Genomic DNA, 20420 nt, shown 5'->3' with positions numbered 1-20420 from the left:
ATTTTTCTTAGTCTTGAGTTTAAATTTCGTGTATGCAACTCAACTCCTTTTCCGTGCCACTACGAGGTTGGATGCCATTGTTTAGTGGCAGCTTCTCTAATTAATTTAGTAAGATAAATAATTAAAATGGCAGGAACACAAATTGTTGCTCAAAATAATGAAGAAAAGAACAAATACCATTACTCGCAAGTTAGTTTATCGCTAGAAAATTGTATCCTGCCACCAGAAAGACTAACTCCATCACCTTCTCAAGTAGATGGATTGGACCCTGAATCAGAGATGGAATTACGAATATTAGGCTGTGAATGGATTCAAACATCGGGTATTTTACTCCGATTACCTCAGGTAAATGATATTTTCTACTCATTTATTTTACAAAAACAAATTGTAATAAAAGAGATTTCGTCATTCATTATAAAGGTCATGCCAAACGTTTATGTTTGTTAAGCCTAATTCTAAGAAAAGCAAATGGCGTAGTAATAGTAATGATCTATTATGTTTATCTTGCTCTATATTTTAAATGTAGAAAAGTGATTATGCAGAAACTATCTGATACGTAGTGTAAAATGCTTTAGTATAACAATGGCGATTTTTGTCCATTTAAATTATTAATTCTGTTTCATGTAATTTTATTGAATTTTCTACTCTATTACTGGTATATTACTGGTATAATTAAAATTCCTCTGGTTCAATTAAAATTCCTCTGGTCGAAAAATGATCCCTTTTGAAATTGAATTAATTGCTAGAAAGCTTTTCATTGTCTTTGTTTTAAAATTTTCAGTTTATTTTTATTCAGAATCCCCATTTCAAATTTATATAATGTCCATTATACATGGAATATAGTCCAGACCATTTACTGTAATTAATGTAATGAAATTTTTTTATTTTGATGACAATAATAATCCCTAAAATTCCCTATATGTTATAATGCTAAAGTTATAATATTTATAATTTTGTAAAATCTGTTCTATTCTTTTTTTTTCCTACTCTTACCTTTTCATTCTGGCACCTATGATGCTTAATGATGTCTCTACCACTGTCATTTAGAGAATGCTTTGCTGCAGGAAAAACTTTTCATTACAAATTCTGTTTCATCTGTAATAACTAATTTAAAATATAAAATAAGTTAGTCTAGAGATACCTTGAGTAAGCTATGAGCTTGCCTAAACTTTTTTTTATACATTAATTTTTATATTGCTTATGGCATTTAAACTGATATTGTCTGCTTTTGCTTTATGCTTAGTCAGAAGTAGTACTTGTCAAACTCAGCCTCCTTTTCTTTTTTCAAATCAATTTTGTGGAAAGCGGAGGTTGAAGCGAAATTATGTTTCTGTTGCATCAAATTAGTGTGATATAGAGGTATGTAAATTATCCCAGGATAAGGTTTTTTTAATAAAATGTGATCTTAAGGTGGGAAAAAACTGCATAATTGAAAGATTTGTAAAAACTTAAACCATTTTATAAATTAATCTTTTTCTAAATGTAAGCAAAAAACAAAAATTCTGAATATGTACAAATTCCAACAAAATGTTCATATTCCTGTAACAATGATTTATAATGTAGACCTGAATCTTCGTTATTAAATCTACTAGGATATTCTATTTTATTCTTTATCCCTTGCTGTTTGATTTTCTGGTAAAAATAATACTGTTAATTTTGTAACTCATAGTTTTAGTAACTTGCCTCACAAGCCCCACCTAAAATAAACCCTGACTTACTATAGGATTAAAGTGTAAGCCTGCAATTTGATGTAGATCATTAGAAGTTAATGTCAGAAAAGTTTCTTGTTAGATACCTTTGTACTACATGTTGTGTTTATAAATATAAATATTCATTCTTTTTAACATTATAGTTAGCTAATTTTTTCACTTTTAATATACGCTTTCTCTACCATATCAGGGATAAATTGTAATAACACTAATCAGTACACTTATAATATTTTTAATGAAACATATTACAAGTAAGTTTAGTTGCAAGAAATATGTTTTAAGCTTGTCTCTTTATTTTCAGACTGCCATGGCTACAGGACAGGTCTTATTTCAGAGGTTTTTTTATTCAAAGTCATTTGTCAGACAGCCAATGGAGGTAATTAAGGTCTCGCTTGTTTTAATTATTTTTATTTTTGAATTTTTGTTTGTTTAACAGCTTTTTTATTTTAGGTCATTGCCATGGCTTGTATTACTTTGGCATCAAAAATTGAAGAAGCCCCTCGTCGGATAAGAGATGTGGCAAACGTTTTTCATCATGTTAAACAAGTTAAAGCTGGAAAGTAAGTTTAAAATATATAAATTATATAATTCCTATCATGCTAAAGATAGTACTAAATATACAGTACTAAATTTGTTATTGGTATGAAACTTTAGTTTATCATGCTTATTTAATAAACATCCAAAAAAGTTTGAAATTATAATTTAAAAATACAGGTAAGGTACCACTTCAAGATAATCAAAATATTAAAAATAAAACAATATTTCTTTTGCGAAAATTGAAATCCTCTTTTAATTTTCTTTATTTAAAGTTATGATTTCATTATGCAAGTAAAGTAAACAGTAGTACATTCCTCATTATGTATTTGATTTTTAGAATTGATCACTGTAATTAAAAGTAGTTGAATTGGCAATTTTTAATTATTTAAGCAATTTAAATTAATTAATAAGTAAATTTTTAATTTAAAATTTTTTACTAACCTTGCAGATTGTATTAACATAAATATATTTCTTAAAATGTTTTTGCATAATCATTGTTTTTTTTTTAATATGTGTGAACTTTGATAGTTATTTCTATAAATTACATATCACATGTTTATAAAATATTGAAATTCGTGCTGATTGTATATACTTGTAATTTAGATGAGGTCTTGATATTTCAGCTAATTTCAAATTTCCAAACTAAAATTTTGCATAAAAAGTAAAAAAAAAATTTAATGTTACCTTGGAGACCAGAACAATTAAGGAAGAACTTAAAAATCAAAATGCAATAATTATTACATGAAAATAAAATTGTCATAAGGGTTCAATGCTTCCAGAAACACTGGTTTTATAGATGAAAAGGAGGAAAAGCTTAGTTTTTTTTTTTCTCTAAATAAAAGATATTTAATTCATTCATTGTTAATCAAATTGCAAATAGTTGAAAATTTATAAGTATATCATTCACAACTGATTGACTTTTTAAATTAACACTTGTAATCTTTTTATATTTTAGGAATTTTTGCTTTACTTAAAGTTAATTTATAGGTAGTATATATATATTTTGATTAAATGATTATGTGCATATTTTTTGCAATCTTTACCTAAGATTTGTGTGTTCTTGATAAGATACAAAAATTTAACAAAGCGCTTTAAAACAGAGTGTTTATTTCCTTACCAGCTTTTTCTGCATGGTCATAAACATTGTGTTGTGTACTAATTAAAACTATATTTATAGAACTATCCAGCCTCTTATACTAGATCAAAATTACATTAACTTGAAAAACCAAGTAATCAAAGGAGAAAGAAGAGTACTTAAAGAGCTTGGATTTTGTGTTCATGTGAAGCATCCTCATAAGGTAAGATAATTTACATAATAAAGATTCAAATTTTCTTATCTGTAAAAAATCTGATGCAATTATCTGTAAATTATGGTGTACGCACATTTTTGTGTATTGTTTAAAAATAGAATTCAAAAGAGTTCGTTTATAAATTGAGAGTTTAGTCGCCTAATATCATTGAGATAAATTGTAATTTCTTTTTATTACTCTCTGTAAAATTCTAAGAGTTTTTTTAAACTCTTAGTTTTTTCTCAGAGAGTTCAAAAGCTTTAGATTAAGTTTGTAGCAAGAAATTGAGCAAGGCCAGTAAAAGAATTTTCGAATGCAGTATTACGTTAACTTGCTCAATGAGCATGAATATAAAGATGTGAGAAGGATTTTATGTACTTTTTCTTCAGGAAGAAATGACTATGTGGTATGTAAATAAGGTTTTTATCCTTTATAAGTAACTGGAGTATATGAACTAAATAAACTGTATCTGGTAAGGTCATTTCTTTCATTTTTAGAAAAATGCTGATTCCAAATTGTTATTTATTCTACAGGATGCATTCAGGGGATGAAGGCAACAGACAAAGAATGTGTTCTGCAATCTCACACGCCTCCCGAAGATCTGATTGTCTTCAGAAACCACACTACTTAATTTCTTTATCTTTTTTTTTACTGCTTTATTTGACAGGTTGCAAGAAGTGATAGCATATATATTCATATTCAAAAGTGTGCTTTAGTCAATCTTGGCAAATGTGCTTGAAACAATTTTGAATATTTAAGTATGCTGTGTGTAATAAGTATAAGTCTAGAAATTTAGTATTATAGTGTGGTTAAAAATTAAAGAAGTTTAATTTGTATTTTATAACTTCGGTTAATTTCTTCTGATCCGTAATTACGAAGCTCAAGTCCTATGTAAAAAATTAATTTAGTTAACTGTGAAACAGTATCTCGGATAATTATCTCTGAAATCTAACAATTTTTAAAATGCTTATAAGATATAAATTTTAAATATCTAAGGACAATGCAAAAAAATATTTGGATTTCGGTTAATTTTTCTAGGCATTTATAAGATTTAACTTTTAGAAATATAGACCAAATCATTTTTGAGTTTTTTATGAATAATTTAAGTTTGTTGCTTTTAAAGAGAGAAATTATTACTAATATTATGATTTGAGTGTTTATTATACATATGTTCTTTATTTAATATATGTATGTAACTTAGTTTGAATCACATTTCTGATTTAAGAAAAAAATAACTTTTAAGGAACTGTTTAATTTTGGCAAAATTATTGTTATTTAAAATTGATTTTAATGTTCTTATATTTGATATTGAGTTGTTAATATTTAAATTTTTGTATTTAATACTTTTATAGTTGAATATTGCAAGGGATTCGTTTATAAGGTTGAATAAAAGCAGTGTGATGAATTCAAAATACCTCAAATTTTCTGTGATAGTCTAAAAAGTTTAAAAAACCATTTTGCTCACAATTTTTTTTAATATTTGATGGCTTAAAAAAATTTCTGTAATGCTTACTTTGCTTTCTGTAAAAACATGCAATTACCTAATTTAGAGTAACTAAGCTGTGAAAGTACCTATAACATCTAGTTCCCAGGAGTTATTTTTCTATAAAGTAATATACATTCATGTGAAGTTTTTACTCTTTTTTTTTTCCCTTTAAGTTTAATTTCCTTTTTAATAAAATCAGTTCACTAAGATGCTCTATTTTCAGTTTCTAAGGTTTCTGCAGTGATGTTAGCATCGCTAAACACACGTTAAGTCTATTCTAACTTAATTGCTGGGTAATCTGTTTTGTCTTTACTGTAATTAGTTTTCAGATTTTACTTTTAAATATTAAAATAGTATAGTAAATGGTTAAACATAGTAGGTAGTTAAACTTCTATGACCTGATCTAATAAATTGAATCTCTAAAATTCAATTTCTCCATCTTGATATGTTTAAAATTCCTGACAAATCACGTTAATATAGTTTTATCACTCAGATTATTACGGGAAAATATATCAAAGCAAAAAAGTAATGAGCAACCCAAATTTCATATATTTTATAACATGAAACTACTTTGTTGAGTTTTGCGAAGCTCAATCATAAAAATAAAATATATCTTTCTAGGCAACATCTGTATGTTAACTAACAGTGAGGAAGATCAGATGTTTGCCCATGAAATGCAAATATTCCACCAGATCTTTTGGTTGCTACTTGCTGATGTGTTAGTTCCTTGGCTCTTTTGCAAGGTTATGCCTATATCAGTTGCAGCCATACAATGTGAATTTTTACCTAGTTTTAGACTTTGCGTTATTTTCTTTAAGATTTATTTTTTATTTTGGGGGAATTCTATGAATGGTGTTCTGCACTGGCTACCCCATTATTTTTTATTTGTCAAGTTTTGCCTCTTACTAAACTCCAGATTTGCCTAGTGGTCTGAATTCTCTTGAAGTGCTAAAATTTTCAGATAACACCCCTTTTTTTTAAATTAAAAGATTTTCAAAACTTCAATTTTTGTGAATGTGCAGTTTTAGGTGTTGTAAGTATATATTTTCCAATTGTGTATCATTATCAAGTTTCTTTGTATTTGTAAACTTGTTAGACCAACTGTTTTGCAGCTTCTTAACTAAGCTAATTTGCTTTTAAATTGATTGGTTTTACTACATTATTTTTACTAACTGATTTTATTTATATGATATAGGGTTATCAGGGGTCTGTCCAGGCCGAATTTACTACCGTTTAGCGGTACCTTCACAAATTCAATTTTAGGAAGAACGGTAGTTTCACAAAATCAACTTTAGGAAAAACGGTAGTTTCACAAAATACTTTTCTTAAAATTTTATTTTTGTATCCCTTAAGACACGATAAATTCATATTTTTACCATATTTTTGTGTTGATTTTTTAATATAATTTTTAATTTTTCACAAATTATGTCTAAATTTTCACAAAATAGGTACCTCTCAGAAAAACCTAGACAGACCCCTGGTTATATTCCTATAACACAATTCCTTTAAATATTATCTCTATTTTATAATTTTCTACTTTAAAGAATTTGCTGCAGTTACAGAAAAACTATTTAAATGTATTTTTATTTTCTTCAAAATATTAACGTATTAATAGTAATTATCCTATAGAAATAGAATAATGGTTAGGATTTTATCATTTTTAAGTGCATTAAAAGCTTAATATTTTGCCACCTCTATCTTTATTATGTTGCTTATTAAATGTAAAAATAATTGATGGGAAATTTCATTCTTTTTCCCTCAATTGTTAATGACCCTGCTAGTGTGTATTTAATGTAGTTTTCAAACAGGTAAGCTGGATCAAGACATCACTGCATCGTTATAGTTTTTATATATAATTATTTATCGTCATTTAGTTTTAAATCAAAATTATAAAACCTGGAATCTAATGTCTAAATTCAAATTTTTCTACTGCACTAAATATTTGATAATAATAGAATAAAAAGTTTGTAGGTGCATTCTAGTTTATTCTTATGTCAGTTAAGCGCAGGATTATGTTAATACATTAAATATTTTTTTCACTTAATGATGGTAAAGGGTAATTCTTAATCTGCAAGTTTAAAATGTAATTCCTCATTTTTTTTTATCCTACGACATTACATTTACTTATGCAATTAGATCTAATTTTATGCTGTGTGTAATATCATTTTTGTTTTCTTGAAGACTAAAATTATAGGTGGCATTCGCACACAAGCTCTGTTATTTTAAAATATTCATTTAATGCATTGTTTGCAATTGCCAGAAATATCATTTGATCCCTTGACCAGCTATTACCAATTAGTGTGCACTTTCAATAGTTTAAGGAGTAATAATCAGGTGTAAAAAGAAGAAAAAATAGTCTTTCAGAATTTTTTCCAGATTTAGTTTTATTCTATCTTTCAGATTTACTTTAATTATAAGGGGTCACAAGACATATTTATTGTAAAATAATTACCTGCAAACAATGAATAATTTTTTTAAAATTATCAAAAACTTTAAAGTGTTTTTATGACCACATGAAAAGAATCAATCCCTGCAATTTGCTCCAAAGATATGGCTATAAACTCATACTAACACAAATTTTGATTTGACTGTTCGTTTGCTATTACCCCAAATGTTTAAGATATTGTTTTGAAATTTGGACTTAATAGCGTGTTTAAAGTGGGCCTTTCTTTTTTTTACCGAATTTTTTTTTTTTTTTTTAGTATTTCCAGTATCTTTTTGTGCATTAACATATAATAGTATGCGGACGTTTGTATAAGATTGGGACAAATGTCTGTTCATTTTTCTCAATTTTATTTCTTTAATTATGTAAAAACACTAATGTTAAGTTTGTTTTCTTTATTATAGAATTCATCACTATAAAATCAGCCAAAATTTTTTTTTTTTAAATTATTGAACTTTTGCTTCTATTCATGTTAATGCAACAGATTCTGAAAGTTGTCATTTTTTTAATTCATTAATTATGACCTATATTTAAATTAAGAATTTCTAATATATTTTAAAAATCAGTCGTTTTCTTTCATAAAAATGTTTTATTTTTATATTAAAAATATGAGCAAACTCAGTTATAGTGGCTTGCTTTCTGTGCAAATTAATAGTAGTATTTTAATGATTTAGTGAATTTTAATGACTATTGTTTCATGCTAATATGCTGTAATTTAGTTAAGAAAAACAAATCCTATGCTACTGTATTGTAAGAGGTATTGCAAATTAAAATGTGGCCTAATTATTAAGAGCAGTAAAAATCCCAAATGAGAAAGTGGTGCAAGTAGTATGTTATTGCATTGCAGTTATGACTCTAACTAAATTTATTTCTTATTGCTGATAAAGTTATGGATACAAAAGTAAAGTGAGATAGTCTGTTTAACTAACAAATGTGAATCACCTTACAGATAATTGCTGATAGTTTTTTCTTTGTTTTATATTATTTTTAAATATACTATGAATTTAAAGTCAGGAAATACAGGGTGTTTTTTGTTTTTCTTCAGCGGTTTAATTGTTAAGGCTTAAAAAATAAAACTTTTTTTTCTAATTAAATTAAATATATAGAAATATCAAAAGCGAATATACTCTGTTCAGCAAGAATTAATAGCAGAAGTTACGTAAAAGATTTCTGCTTATTGCCAACTTTTCCTCAACAATTCTCTTTGTATTGGCCACTTTCTGGTTAATTCTGTTAGTTATGACTTTTGCTCCGAATAGGTAATAATAATATCGTATGTAATGTTGCTTTGTTTACTTTTGCAATTGGTTCTCGCTGACAGAGTATAGACCCAAGCGAAGTTCTTAACTCAGAGCTCAAGATCATCCGTTAAATGACTCCTCTTTGCTGTTAGCTACTATCCTTTATCCTGAAGTCCCATACAAACAGCTCATGTGACATAATTTTGGCATATTGATCTGTAGCATACCCACATCTCTAAACAGCAAACTAAAAAGAGGTCAGTCTTCAAGGCTTTTATTAAATAGTTGAATAAATTCCTCGTAAGATTAAAAGAATCTACACTTTATTTTTTAATTTCATATTTTCTATCTTATCTTTTATTCACATGTATTTTAACAGCTGCACTCATAAGTCCTCTGATTGATGATTGCACTGTTCAAAATGAACGGAATTAAAAGGTATGTATTGAAAAGTTTATTTTAGAAAGAATTTTGTAAAAATAAGAAATTCTGATTATTGAGTGTTGTGCTTTGTTTTATGTTTCTTAACACCAGATGTTTTTATATTGATGTATTGTCTAAATTTGTATTTCTTTTATACATATGTGTATGTAATTTTTTATTTATCAATGAATCCACTTAAGGAATAATTTAAATTAGTTTTTTTTTCTGATTTCTTTTAATTCGTTAGTGCAGTTCTAAATGTGGGATTTATTAGGTTGCTGTAAATCAGTTGTAATAATTGCCTCTATATTTGATATGAGATGAAATGTTGTTTGACATAAAATAACATTTTTGACAATTTTAAGATTAAATTAAAAATACATTTATTATGTAATGGATAAACGCTTCTTTTTACCAACGGATTTATAGCTGTAGTTGTGGTTTAGACCTAGATTAACCTTTGATTATTATTTTTTGTAGAAAATTTTTTTTAAAAAGTTAGTTTGATTTGATAAATTTTCTTCATAGAAAGTTAGTGAGTATTCTATGTTCTAAACTACCTAGTAAGTGATAATTTATTTAATTTTCATTGTATTCGTTATTTGAATCTGTTACCTAAAAGCACAACAGCAGAATTAACAATACAAGTTTTTTTTATGACCTGTAATTTTAGTTTATAAACTAAAATGTCAATAACGAGTCTAAATTAGTTAAATTGATGTCTACATAAGGAGACAACTGCATTAAAATTTTCCTCACAGTTTAAACAAAAGAGTGACATTGACAAACACAATGTAAATTGTTTTGCTCCAAATATCTGCTGTTCCGCAAGATAGCAGTTTTGAAAAATTTCTGCTGAAGTAAGAATAAAATTTAAGTGATTGATAGATATTTTTATGCTTGAAGAATCTTCAAAAACAACATAGTTTAATAGAAAGTTTTCTTATCGATGCTAATGATATCTTTTTGCTGCTTGTTCTATTTCACTAACCTAAATTTTTTATTATAATCAAAGATTTTAGCCACCAGCTATCTTGGACCCATTGTATTGTTGTCTTTGCTGAATTTGCAGTGAACAAGCTTCAACAAGGTATTGTCTTTTCATGTTGGATTCTTTTGATTAGCTTATATCTTTACTGTGTTTCATCTGTAACTCAATTTTTAGGATGGCAAGACAAAACTTCGCTTGAAACGGGATGATTAGTGGAACATGTTGCAGTGTTTCCATAGCAACTATGTTTGTACATCCTAATGATCTTATTTAGAGTCATTCTTTTAACCAGATATGGATTTTTATTTGACTAATAGGTCATGAGTTTTGAAGTTGGAAAAAAGGATTGACGTTTATATTGCAAATTAAAACTAAAAGTAAGCATGCTTTATTTTGTTGTCACTAATATGCAATGTAATAGTTACTATATAAAGTGTATCTGAGATTTATCCATTAGTTTTTAACTTACTCAATCTAGCAAACAGGTTTTCCCTGGTAGGTTTAAATGGAAACATAAAGCCCTTAAAGAATAATAAAATATTACTACCTTTGCTGTTTTCTTCTCTAAATGCAAAAGCTATTGGTATTGAATGACAAGATATAAAATTTTGCAATAGCGAAATTTATGAGGAGCCCTCTTATATGAAAATATACCAGAATGTCTAAATAAAGGTGACGCATTTAGACCTGTAGTGTTTTTTTCCCCCTCTCTATTTCAAAAAAATAAGTAATACTGCTCTGCCATAATGTTGTATTATGCTCTTTTAAATCAATAACTTAATAATTTTTGTTCAACGTGCCATCTGTTAAATTGCCATTTCTGTAGTTGGTTTCGTTATCAAAGTCTTTCATATTTAATTGAAACTGTTACTAACTTTCCTTTGCGTCTGTGAGAAAATTGTGTATGGGGAATTTTCAATATATCTTTCAAAATAGTTTAAAATATTAGTCCAGTTGACTGTATGTACCAATGTCCAATGCAAGCAATCAATTCGATTCTTGGTGACTATAATTATTATTAGTCACCTAGAATTATTAGATATTAGTCATCTAGGGTGACTAATATCTTGATTTACAATAAAATTACAAAAATTAGTTTTCTATTACTTAAATATGATTTTGTTTTAACAATTACCAACCAAAGTTCTATATAGTGCTTAGTATTTTCATAAATACAAAACTAAGTTCGTGTTATTATTTTTTACACAGCTAATGGAAAGATATAATTTAACATGCTTTTAAAATCTAGTATTCGGATATGTATTTTTGCATTTGTAATGTCAAACATCGATTTTATTATTTATAAGAGCGTTTTTAGAAATCAATATTATGGTTCATATTCACACGATAACTAATATCTTGCACTCAAAATTTTCAGGGTTTCTTGCTCTGCCTCACAATTAATTGTTAATGTTTTCTGTGTTAATAATAGGGGCTTGATTCTTATAACTAGAGCCCGGATTTTGATGACCTAAAAAATCTCAATTAATGCCCTTAAAAAGTGCTAAAAATGCCCTTAAAAGTGCGAAAATTTCGCTAAAAATGCCTTATGACATGACTTAAATAGAAGTAAAAATATTGAACTAAAACAATGTTTTACTCTTTAAAATTATTATGAGTCGTTTAAAAAAATATAAAGCAATGCAATACTTGTTCTACGTTCATTAAGTTCGACAAATATGTTTTATATCCAAAAATAACAAAAAAAGGAAAATATATCGACTCCAAAACATTTTCATTTTGTATAGAAACTTTAATGAATATAACAACTTCCATNGCAAATCTGACTAGGAGAATTTTTATTCTCCTAGTCATAATGTTCTAGAGTGTTTTGAAACATTCTAGAGCATAAATGTATGTTCTAGCAAATGTTTTGAAACATTCTTTGATACAATATGAATTGCAAAATTATAAGACAAATCTTGCATTTCATGTAATAAAAATACCCAAAAAAATAATAAAAATTCGAAAAAAATAACAATCACCTTAAAAAATGCTTTATAATGCAAAATACGCCCCTAAATTTAAAAACAAATGCCCTATGAATCTAAAAGAATGCTCTAAAGGATAAAAAGTGTCCAAAAATGCAAATGTCATCAAAATCCGGGCCTTACTTATAACAAAAAAGTGCAGTGCATACCATTTTTCTAGCTTCTTATTTCTTCTTAGATTATCTCGCTTCCTGATGTATCTATCTCTAACCTCAAATCTTTAAGAAGGTGTATAAGGCTTTTGTTGCCACATTTTCAAGAGTTCATTGTTAATGAAAGCATCTTTTCTTCGCCTGTAATTTATGTGGTGTTGCATAAAACATAAAATTGCCAAGCATTATGAATGAAAAATAATTATAAATTTGTTATTTTCAACCAAGAAAATAAATTAATATTCTCTTCTAAACATTATTCATGTTCTACAATGTTATTTGATTTATTATTTGTTATGTGGTATCAGAAGAGCTTAAATATATTAAGTCAGTATATAAAACCATTGGGTATCTTTTTTTCTATATGAAATTTAAGATCTTGTTCTTTTTACAATTTGTTATTTATTATTCTGTTTGTCTACAGGCTTACAAATCTAGAACTCAGATATTCATAGTAAAATGATATTCCAAATGGTAAGTGTTAACTTTTTTACTGATCTCACCTAAATTGTTAATTTGAAAAACATCTGGTGTTTATTGACATAAAGCAAATGTTATGACAATGTAAACTCATTTTAGGAAATGTTTTTTTGTTCTCTGTAGAATATATTTAATAAGCCTGATGAGGTAAGTGTTGCTTCTTTTAATCATAGAGGAATTTTTCAAGTCAAGTTTCAGAATGGGGTGCTTTTCTGTTAGAAATATTTCCCGGATTCTTTACAATTGAATCGCTGCAGCCCTTATTTCCTGGCTCATGGAAATAAGAGCTATTCATTACATTTTTATTTCTACATATTTACAGATCATTGTGACCCTTCTTGAAGTTTTGAAGGTTAAGAATAGAAAACTAATGCAAACTGCTTGGTAAGTATAAGTTCTTTTCAGCTATTCATAAATGCAACTAATTTCATTTTTTACACTGTGGTAAAGGCTTAGTTGAAATTTTGTCTCATAATTTTTTTTGTACATAATGCATCAACAATAAGCGTCAGATTTTTATTTATCTGGACATGTTAACTCTGTAATGGGCACATTTTGAAGTAAAAGTGCCTATTTTTCAAGTTTACTTGTTTTTATGAATATTGACATCTGGTTTAAAATAAACTATCTTAACATATTAGAAATTTTTTGGTACTGCCAATTGGTGCATATATTGAGTAATAAACATGATTTCAAGCATAGGATATGGATTGTTTAAATTTTTCAAAGATCAATCAAATCTGGATTCTTTATGCTAACTTAAAGAAAATAAGAACAACATTTCTTAGTTACTAAGTGAATAAATTTCTTTCCTATTCAATATATTCCATTGGTCCTAATAACCTAAATAAAGTGATTTTGATCATATTCTATTTTTCATTAAATTAACATGGAATTGAGGCAATTTTCTGTCCTCTATAACCTTTTGAAATCTATTGCTTAATGTATTTTGGTTGGTTATTATTATGGATTTAGATGGCCTTCACATAAATTATTATTTATTACTTATCACAATTTCTCAAATCATTACATACAGATAAAGACAACAAATTATACTCCAAAATTTCTACTTCAGTGGCAGTAAAAAGAATTAAAGATTTAAAATTAAAAGTCTGAGTTTTTCAAACCCTGGTTTTTATATCTACAATAGCACTTTCTGTGGATTAGGAAGTAAATGAAGTTTTTATCATAAATGTTTTTCTTTGCATATGCTTCATATATTTATCAGCTTAAAATTATTAAATTTTGCATTTTTTAGGCATGTAGATTTGTCAGATTTAAACATTTTGAAGGCAGTGTTCTCATGCGACAATTTAAATTAAGCTTTAGTTCTCATAGTCTATGCGAGGGAGTCCGTCGCACACTTATATTATTGGGATGATACATTCCAATTTTGCCAAATGAAATTCCAGTTAAACCGATTCTTAAATGAGTGCTTGCAATTATTCATTATCAATGATGTGGTTTAGGTGCTGAAGAAATTACTTTTTGCTTAAAGTCTAATTTCTAATAAAATCAAGTTTAACAGTTAGGGAGATAGATTAGCTATAATCATTGTGAAAAAAGGCATACCGCTTCTACAATAAAGTATACATGTAAGGATGCAATTCATTGACTTAAAAAAATATTTTGTTGCTTATATTTTCAAGTTGCTGATTTGATGATTATACATTTAATTATTCTAGTTAATAAGTAAAATAAATTAACCGTTTGGGAAATAAGTAAAGAGAAAGGAGAGCATTTAACAGTTGATACGTCCAAAATAAGTATTAAAAAAATTTTATTTTTAACCTCTCAGAATTCTGCATTTTTTTTTTTAACATCTTTTAAATTTGAAATATTAAAAAGGAGTCAACGCTTTTGTTTACCCTCAGTCTTAAGAGTGCAAAGCTATAAATTATAATTTCACATGAATAAATTTTTCTTAAAATCTGAATAACTGACAAAATAATTTTTTTACTTAATGAAAAGTTATTCAAAATTGAAGAGTTGTCCATTAAAGACATAAAAGTGTTTCTGCACACAAAAAAAGGGAAAATATCCATCAAAAACATTTTGGTAACAAATAGAGTTTTCTGGAAATATTCTGGCATATTTGGCGAATATTTTCTGGAATAGAAAAGTGACAGTGGTAGTAACTTTCTTTTAATTGACGAGAAATAATCAAGTGCTTCCACAAGTTAACTATCAACTTTATGTTTTTTACAGTCTTTTAATCATAGAAATTTTTATGCATTTAAAAATGAACAGTATCTGCACTATGCAATTGTTTTTATATATTTCTTTAACTTCATGCAACATTACTAACCAAAGCTACTAGGCCTTTTAGCTTTCATCTCAAAAGAGTGAGTCTGGATCATTCTTATTCAAAAATAAGAGCTCCATGACAATTGTTATGTTTGAAAAATGGGCTTTTCAATGGCAAGGAGAAGTTAAATTTGTTAAAAATTTTAGAATCGTGAAATGGATGCCTGATATACTTCTGCTGTATGTTAATATATAGGTTAATTTGTTTTCTGATAAAATGTAAGAGAAAAGGAATTTTTGTAAATATGCCGAATGGCCTATCAGAATTTTCCGAATAGTGAAAATCTTTGGGGGATCTGAACAACCTCCTGTGTCCTCCTATCTAAGTACCCCTGAATCTATCGTCTTGAGTGAACTTCTTAAAGTTTCTTGTTTTCTTTTTTTACTAATTTTTCTTTCTTATAGGAATTACATGAATGATAGCCTTCGCACAAATGTGTTTCTAAGATATGATCCAGAAGCAATAGCCTGTAGCTGTATTCATCTCAGTGCTAGATTATTACAGGTAATTAATAAATTCTCATTTTATGTCAATATTTCATAAATAGCAAGGCATAATTAGTGACACATTACTTCTTTGGGTTTATTTATTGAATCATAAGCAAGTTTCATATTTTAGTATTTTTATGAATTTTAAAAATACATTTTAGTTATTTTGTGTTCATTAATCTAATCAAAAAATCATTAATCTCTTAATCATTTGATTTAATGTACTTGTGGAAAATATGTTTAGCTGCAATACTCATCATTTGATTAAGAAAAATTGCTGAACCTAGAACTGAATTATAGATTAATAATAATTTGAATGCCATTCACTAATTTATATTTGCAATATGAAATTAATCTTTGTTTGCTTATTCTCAACTTTATTAATTCAGTGTGATCAAAATTATTAATCTTAAAAAATAGTTTATTTTGTATGCATATGTGTCATTTTTATTTAAAATTCTGAAAAATACATTTAACAACGTTTTTAAATTTGGTAACTAATAATTTTGAACTCCACAAATATGTTAATTTTAAGTATGTATATGAACAACTTTTAACAATAAGGGAAAAAATTTAGTTCTTTTAAGATCTCTGAAGTTGCTTTTTAAAGAAAAGAAGAAAAGAACTGGCTACATTAAAATTAAGGCTAAGGTGGTTGCAAAAACTTAATACAAACCTAGAAATTCATGTTTTATCTGTAAAACTAATTTACTGTAGCTGTAATCACTTGTTCTGGTAGATGAGCGTGTCATTAATAGAAGGAGGAAGGCATGATCTTTTTTTTTCCTCTTGTCAATGCATAATTATGGGTCTTCAATTATGCATTGTGTTACTATAATTATTTATTGTTTTGATTTTTTAGATTCCATTGCCAAACAAACCAGCCTGGTACTTAGTCTTTGGAGTTTCAGAAGAAAACATAAGTGATATATGCGGCTCTATATTGTTTCTCTACACTCGAAAGAAGGTAATAAACTAATATCAAAGGAAAAGTTAACTAAATCAATTGTTTTGTTGATTTTTTTTATGTAAGAATTATTTTTTTTAATAATGTATTATTTTACAGCCTGATCCTGAGAAGTTAGAGAAAATAGTTGAAGAATTGAAAAAGTCTCATATGGATGCCAAACTTAAAGCCAAAGGGTTAGCTCAATTAAACAACCTGCCAAATAGCTCACCTGCTGCATCTCTTATGGGTAAACATAAATGATTACAACCATTATATTTATTAATAGCTATACTAAATTCTCTTAGGTTGGAGTGTGAAACACTAGGCGCTATAGCTTATTTTATATTTTTAGAAAAAATCAGGGTTTCTATAAGGTTAAGTTTTTGATTTTCTTGGAGTAATTTTCAGAAAATAATCTTTCCTGCTTTCCTAAAATCAGGGTTTCTATGATAAGGTTAAGTTTTTGATTTTCTTGCGGAAAAAAAAAGCTTAATGTGAAATGTTAGAAATTTGAGCCTTTTTTTATTTTATTGTAGAGTAGTTTAAAGTTTGAGTTGGATCTAAATTTAGAAAAAGATCTTGTCCTTATTTACCCCTCTCCTGTAATTGGATTATAAAATCCAAGTATGGTGTTGGAAAACCAATAGTGAAAAGGAAATATTGTTTGGTATTAGCCTTGATTTAACCGTGTGTCACATGCACAAATTTTGAAACGTGTGATTTTGGAAGCTTTTTATTTTATTTGCTAACATGTGAAAATAAAGTTATATTCCAGTTCGTAAAGAATGGCTTACTGAAATTACACGTTTAAAAAAATTGCCACAACTATTAAACAATGTAAAGTTGATGTTTGATCAAGAGATTGATAATTAAAACTAAAACTTGCAGAATTCTGTGAATTTTTTTCAACAATATAAAAGCATTACTATAACTTCCGGGTAGCAACTTGAGAGAAATTAAAAATCTTAATATGTGCTTCACTGTAATAAAATCTGTTTGACATGTATTTTAGCATAATAACTACATTTGCAATTGTAAAAAATATATTTGAGTTTTATTTATACCTGATAAGGGGGACATGCTCTAGTTGGCTAAATGTTAATTGCACCACTAAGCTGCCTTTCTACTCAAAATACAATATATTTTCTTTTACCCAACTGGTACTTGCCAGGCATACTTCTTATACTGTGTTGTGGATTCTATGGTGCACCTAATAAAAAGGCAAAGGGTCATTACAATGTTGTCTAATATATATTTCTAAGTATAAGCCAATAATTTTTTAAGTTTTCAAAAGCTATATGGAAGGTGCCGGCTTATATTGAATCCACTTTGAAAAATTCCAGGAGGACATCGTCATGAGAAATACTTTTCCTTTTGTTGAGCATTGGCAATAATCAGTAAATATATCATGGAACATGCATACAAAACATAAAATTATAGTTAAAAACTGAATTCCTAATTACAAGGAACAGATGCACGAAAAGAGGACAAATTGCAAAGAATATTATTTCCCTATCTTTTTTTGAGTAGTCTTTCTTACAAGCTATAAATTTTAAGTGAATTTCCGAAGACAAAGAATACTCTTCGGTATTATGTGGATAGGCCATTATTTTAAGTACACTATTTTTTATCAAAGAATTACATTTAAAGATATCTATGAAGCTCCAGGCTTTAGTTCCTAATGAGTATAATTATATATATTTTTTCTTTTTTTTTTGTTAGGTTCACCTAGAAATGGCGTAAAATCTCCCAGTAGTGATTCCAAAAAAGATAGAAGTGATGGAAAACATAATGACACAAGCCCTAGGTATCTATTAATTCTTTACTCTGCTCAATTAATTTTTAAATTTATGATTTGAAAAAAATATTTTATTATATTCTCTAGTGTAATGTTATGGTTAACTTATAGGTACCACAGAGATTCTAACCACAGAAAACGCCGTAGCGTTTCACCCCTGGATGATAATTATCAAAGTCCCGAGCCTAATAAGAAACGCAGTAAAACCAGCTCATCAGGTAGTGGTGGGAGCAGTCATAGCTCTAGTCCGAAAAGAAAGCAAAAGACACCTCCTAGGGGCTTTAAAGATTCTCATCGATCTAGATCCCGATCGAGATCAAAAACCAGGAGTTCAAAGAAGGCAAAGCACAGATCCCACAAGCGCAAACACAGTCTATCTCCTGAATACTCGCCAACTAAGCATAGCAGTAGTGGGAAAAAATCCTACAAAAACAAGCATTCTGATAAATCTCATCATGCACGTTCTCGTTCCAGGTCACATGAACGCAACCATCATCACACAAACTCATTGCACGAGAAATCTCATAAAAATCGTAGAGAAAAGGTTAAAGAGAACCACCATTCCAGAGAGAAAAAGAGGAGATAATGTGATAACTTTAGAATTTTTTTTAGTAGATTAATTAATCATATGTAAATAGCATAAGCATGTACAGAAGTGTAAAGAAAAAATTTGTATACAAATCTGTCCAAATCAGGATTTATTTGAAGAAATTACCTCATTTTAACTGCACCATGTGTGGTTGTATTTATTTTGAATTTGTGTCTCTCATGCTTGCAAGTGAATTGTTAACCAACAAAACATGATTTTCTACCACCTTTTCATCATCTTTAGTTTTTGTATTTAAGAAAAATTAAAATTGTTTTCTTTAATTTTGAGCATTTTTTGCATTGTTAAGAAATGACTACAATCCTGTTGTGTTAACTAAAAATGTTTAAGACATTGATCTTTTAAGTACTAAGTTAAAATTAGGTAAAACATTTTACCTAGTACACATTCTCTCTAAATATAGTTGATTTGTAGTTATATTAAATTAACGAATGGCACTTACTCATTTCATATCCTTTTAATGATGAATTATATTGTTTTTTTTCCTAACTTATTTAGCCTTTCTTTTTTTTTAATATACAAAATCTTTTTTAATTGAACCTAGTTACTTTTGTTGTGTTAATCATGAAGGTTAGAGTATTTGCATTCACATTACAACTTTAATTATTTATTCAGCCTTTTCGAATTTTATGAAGTTTTCTCTCCCATTGCTTGCCTAAATGAAATATTTGGTGCCCCATTAATTTTACTGTCTTTTTTTTCTCTTTTTCATGATACCTAGATTTTGATTTTTTTTTATGAACTATTGTTTCTAACAGGAAATATTACTTTATACCAACAAATGTATATTTTGATTGTACTTTTTTATTATCGGTTACAGTATTGTTTGCTGTCATTTCCAATGAATCACGAACTAGGAAGAAGAAAAAAATACCTAGCTGGTATTGATATTTGTAAATAAAGTTGATTCTTATAGATATTGTTATTTTATTTCTAAGCATTTTTCATAATTGTTATTTTAATCTTAAGTTTAGGGATAAATATGCAGCTATATAAACACCTGCTCACAACACTATTTTTAATTATTATTAGCCTAGGTAATGAGACCCTATCTATCAAACCTACCTTTGGTTATATGGTACCATTGTAGGGTCCTTCTAGGCATACGAATTACTTGGCTTATTCTATATATACGTTCCTATTAGGCTAACACATGAATGATTAAATAAACCCTTAACTGGATCAAATTCTGATACGTCGGAAATATACACTAGTTTCTGTATGTTTTTTGAATTTCAGAGCAACAGAAAGCAAGAATAACCCCATCAGTCTTTCTAGTGTTAATGCATTCCAAATTTTAATTGTTAAAAAAATAGAATTTATTTGTTAAGACTAAATTCATTTCTTAATTGTAGGAAATAATTATAGAAGGAATTAATTTGGGATCTAAAAATAAGAACACAAGGGAAAAAAATTGGAGTTAGTGACAGTCAGCTATCGGTAATACCGTTGATTTCTTAGATCAGCAACTTTAATGGGGTTTACAATTTTATACCTATTATTAAATTTTTATCCAAACAATAAACCA

General features: G+C 27.7%; 1 protein-coding gene across 1 annotated transcript; it reads left to right on the top strand.

Moving 5' to 3' along the window:
- The first annotated feature begins 15 nt into the window (after window positions 1–15).
- Window positions 16–19809, top strand: LOC107439009 (cyclin-L1). Its single transcript, XM_016051501.3, has 10 exons — window positions 16–345; window positions 2011–2085; window positions 2160–2269; window positions 3424–3544; window positions 13065–13126; window positions 15455–15554; window positions 16401–16505; window positions 16605–16734; window positions 18210–18294; window positions 18397–19809. The coding sequence occupies exons 1-10, from the start codon at window positions 127–129 to the stop codon at window positions 18869–18871; spliced, it is 1482 nt and encodes a 493-aa protein (XP_015906987.1). The 5' UTR covers window positions 16–126; the 3' UTR covers window positions 18872–19809.
- Window positions 19810–20420: the final 611 nt, after the last annotated feature.

This window comes from Parasteatoda tepidariorum, chromosome 8 (assembly GCF_043381705.1).
Source record: "Parasteatoda tepidariorum isolate YZ-2023 chromosome 8, CAS_Ptep_4.0, whole genome shotgun sequence".
In the NCBI taxonomy this organism is placed as follows: domain Eukaryota; kingdom Metazoa; phylum Arthropoda; class Arachnida; order Araneae; family Theridiidae; genus Parasteatoda; species Parasteatoda tepidariorum.
The sequence above is the reverse complement of the archived record's forward strand: the minus strand, read 5'-3'. Positions and strand labels throughout refer to the sequence as shown.

Bases quoted from the DNA above. Each gene is read 5' to 3' on its own strand.
- LOC107439009 (XM_016051501.3), top strand. From the start codon at position 127: ATGGCAGGAACACAAATTGTTGCTCAAAATAATGAAGAAAAGAACAAA. The intron at 2,086-2,159 runs GTAATTAAGGTC...TTTTTATTTTAG, and splicing joins TTGTCAGACAGCCAATGGAG to GTCATTGCCATGGCTTGTAT. The intron at 16,735-18,209 runs GTAAACATAAAT...TTTTTTTGTTAG, and splicing joins ACCTGCTGCATCTCTTATGG to GTTCACCTAGAAATGGCGTA.